The 2,824-nt window shown below is 38.6% G+C and overlaps 1 protein-coding gene across 1 annotated transcript; it reads left to right on the top strand.

The window, feature by feature from the left end:
* Window positions 1-395: 395 nt before the first annotated feature.
* LOC110673264 (leucine-rich repeat extensin-like protein 6) lies at window positions 396-1,854 on the top strand. Its single transcript, XM_021836341.2, has one exon. It carries the CDS (start codon window positions 558-560, stop codon window positions 1,650-1,652), a length of 1,095 nt encoding a protein of 364 aa, XP_021692033.2. The 5' UTR covers window positions 396-557; the 3' UTR covers window positions 1,653-1,854.
* The last annotated feature ends 970 nt before the right edge of the window (window positions 1,855-2,824 follow it).

The following is a 2,824-nucleotide window of genomic DNA, read 5'->3' as shown; positions in this document are numbered from 1 at the left end:
CAAGGGCTTGTTGTGAAAATATGCTGAAACCTAGACAGACAATCCTAGTCCTGGAAATGACAACTATATAACAGTGATAACGTGTTTGCATTAAAGACGCTGAGGGCTCTTTCCACGACTGTTGATATCTTATCTTCCTTCATTTATTTGTATTATTAATTACTGCCATAACAAGTAAAGGAAAAAGCTTCTGCATGTGGTCCAAGGGAGCCCTTACACAGTTCTATTTCATTTGCTTAATTGAGTATAACAAATTTATGTTTCTGAATGAACATAGTTCTCAATTTAATTTTCCAACCACCATGATTTATTGATGTTCTTAATCCAGATGCTAAACCATGTGGATAACCAACTATAGTTTTAAAACCCATACCTACCCACATGCAATGCTATTGGATTGAATCCTGATTAGATAGATGGTGACACTACCGAAGAGTTGCCATCATATTGTAACCATATAAGCCTTTTGATGAACATCACGAGTTCAGAAAACTTCAGCTTTGATATCTAAATATATATGTATCACTGGTCGCATGTAATATCGATCCTTCTCCAAAATGAAGAACTCGTCAAATATCAGTCTAGCTCTTTGGGTTGTCATCACTATCATCTTTTTCTTCTCCAAATCTCACCAGCAAATTTTCCCTCCCCTACCCATCCCAAATCCTAGACTGATAAAGGCTTGCATAGCTCTCCAAGCTTGGAAACTTGCAATGACTTCTGATCCCAACAAATTTACTGCCAATTGGAATGGGCCTGATGTCTGCAATTACACTGGTGTTTATTGTGCAGCAGCCCCAGATGACCCCCTCAAGTTAACGGTCGCCGGAATAGACCTGAATCACGCCAACATTGCTGGATTCTTGCCGGAAGAGCTCGGCCTCCTCAAGGACCTTGCTCTCTTCCACTTAAATTCTAACCGCTTCTATGGTACAATACCTGCTAGCGTTATCCATCTCCACCTTCTTTATGAACTTGACGTTAGTAACAATCAATTTAGTGGCCCGTTTCCTTGCGTTGTTTTTGATCTACCTTCACTCAAATATCTCGACATTAGATTCAATGAGTTCCACGGCGACATCCCAAAAGAAGTTTTTGAGCTAGAACTCGATGCCCTTTTCCTTAATGATAACAAATTTGACTCACCTTTGCCTGAAAATTTAGGCAATTCACCCGTCTCAGTGTTCGTCATAGCCAATAATAACGCTGGTGGTTCCATCCCTCCAAGTTTGGCAAAAATGGCAGGGACCCTTGAAGAGATTGTTCTCTCTAATTTGGGATTGACAGGTTGTTTACGCCAAGATATTGGGACGTTAAAAGGGTTGAAAGTTCTTGATGTGAGCTTTAACAAGCTATGTGGGCCGTTGCCAGAATCTATGGGAGAATTAAGAAACTTGGAGCAGCTAAGTGTGGCACACAACAAGTTGTCTGGTCAGGTTCCCGAGAGTATATGTTCCTTGCCTAATCTGGACAACTTCACTTACTCTTTCAATTACTTCTCCAGTGAGTCATCTGCGTGCCTTAGATTGCCAGCGAAAGATGATAGCAGAAATTGTATTCCAGGTAGGCCTTTGCAACGATCTCCTGAAGAATGCAGGTACTTTTACACACATCAAAGTAATTGTGGTGCTAATACATGCTCACGGAGCTAGAACTCCACTAGCACTGCCACTATACCATTAGTGGATCGCAATTGATGAGTTCTTTTCTTCAGTCAGTTTGTATAAGTGTTTTAATGGCATATTATACTTGGAAGCTGCCTTATGTGTAAGTTGGTAGGATTATAATTTTATGCATATGAAGTTAAATTTCAGGCAATATCCAATTAGAAAATGAGAAACCTGGTTAACTATTTGACCAGTGAGTTTTACTCTTTACATTATCAATTAGAGCTTGAATGGCGTAAAACCATAAAAAAGGTAATTTTTCTCATTTAAAAATCTTTTAATTTCAAAGTGGATAGAATTAAAATATTATGAAAAAAATTAATTCCTATTATTATCTTATTACAATAAAAAAAGAAATATAATATTATATAATATAACTAATTTAATCGAACAATAAAAGCAATACAACAATTATATCTTTTTTTTTTGTAACAAGGGGGAAGAGCAAGGCTCAACAAAGAAAACTAAACACAAACTCTACTATGGGAAACACCACTAGAATCATGCGGCAATGGGATCATGCAGCAACCAATGAAAGACACCTGATGGAGGCTGAGTATGCAGACCAACCGGAAGAGAAGCAGCATAATCTGCAAGATAATCCGCGCTAAAGTTAGCCTCCCGGTAAACATGCGTCAACTCACATTGCCAATCCAAGGAAAGAAAGCGCTTAATCAAAAACACCAAAGGCCTCAAGCTGTTATGAAGCAAAGCATCATCTTTAACCATGTTAACAACTAATAGACTGTCACATTCAATCTGTAATGAAGGAATTCCCAATGTTTAGGCCAATTTAATTCCTTCCAAAAGAGCCCAAAGTTTCGCACAACGCACAAAGTAAGATCCAATATTATAAGCAAAGCCCCTAATCCATCAACCTTGATCATTTCATATCAAGCCACCTCTAGTAGCAAAGAGTTCTCTTACAGATCCATTAGTGTTCAACTTAAAAGCTCCAGGCGTGGGTAACTGCCAAGAGATCAGACGCTCAACTCTTAAGAGACAAGCTCCATTTGTTTGTTGAAGAGAGATAAATCTGGACACCTTAGACACAAAATGCAAAATTTGCTGTACAATCGTAGAAACAAAAGAATGTTCCTGGGCAAAAATAACTCAGTTTCGATGCATCCAAAGCATCCAGCATTGTCACGACCCAA

Source organism: Hevea brasiliensis, chromosome 4 (genome assembly GCF_030052815.1).
Source record: "Hevea brasiliensis isolate MT/VB/25A 57/8 chromosome 4, ASM3005281v1, whole genome shotgun sequence".
Taxonomy (NCBI): domain Eukaryota; kingdom Viridiplantae; phylum Streptophyta; class Magnoliopsida; order Malpighiales; family Euphorbiaceae; genus Hevea; species Hevea brasiliensis.
Note: the sequence above shows the minus strand (reverse complement) of the source record. Positions and strands in the feature narration are given on the sequence as shown.

What these genes read in the sequence shown, in the direction of transcription:
- LOC110673264 (XM_021836341.2), top strand. Translation starts at nt 558, where the DNA reads ATGAAGAACTCGTCAAATATCAGTCTAGCTCTTTGGGTTGTCATCACT.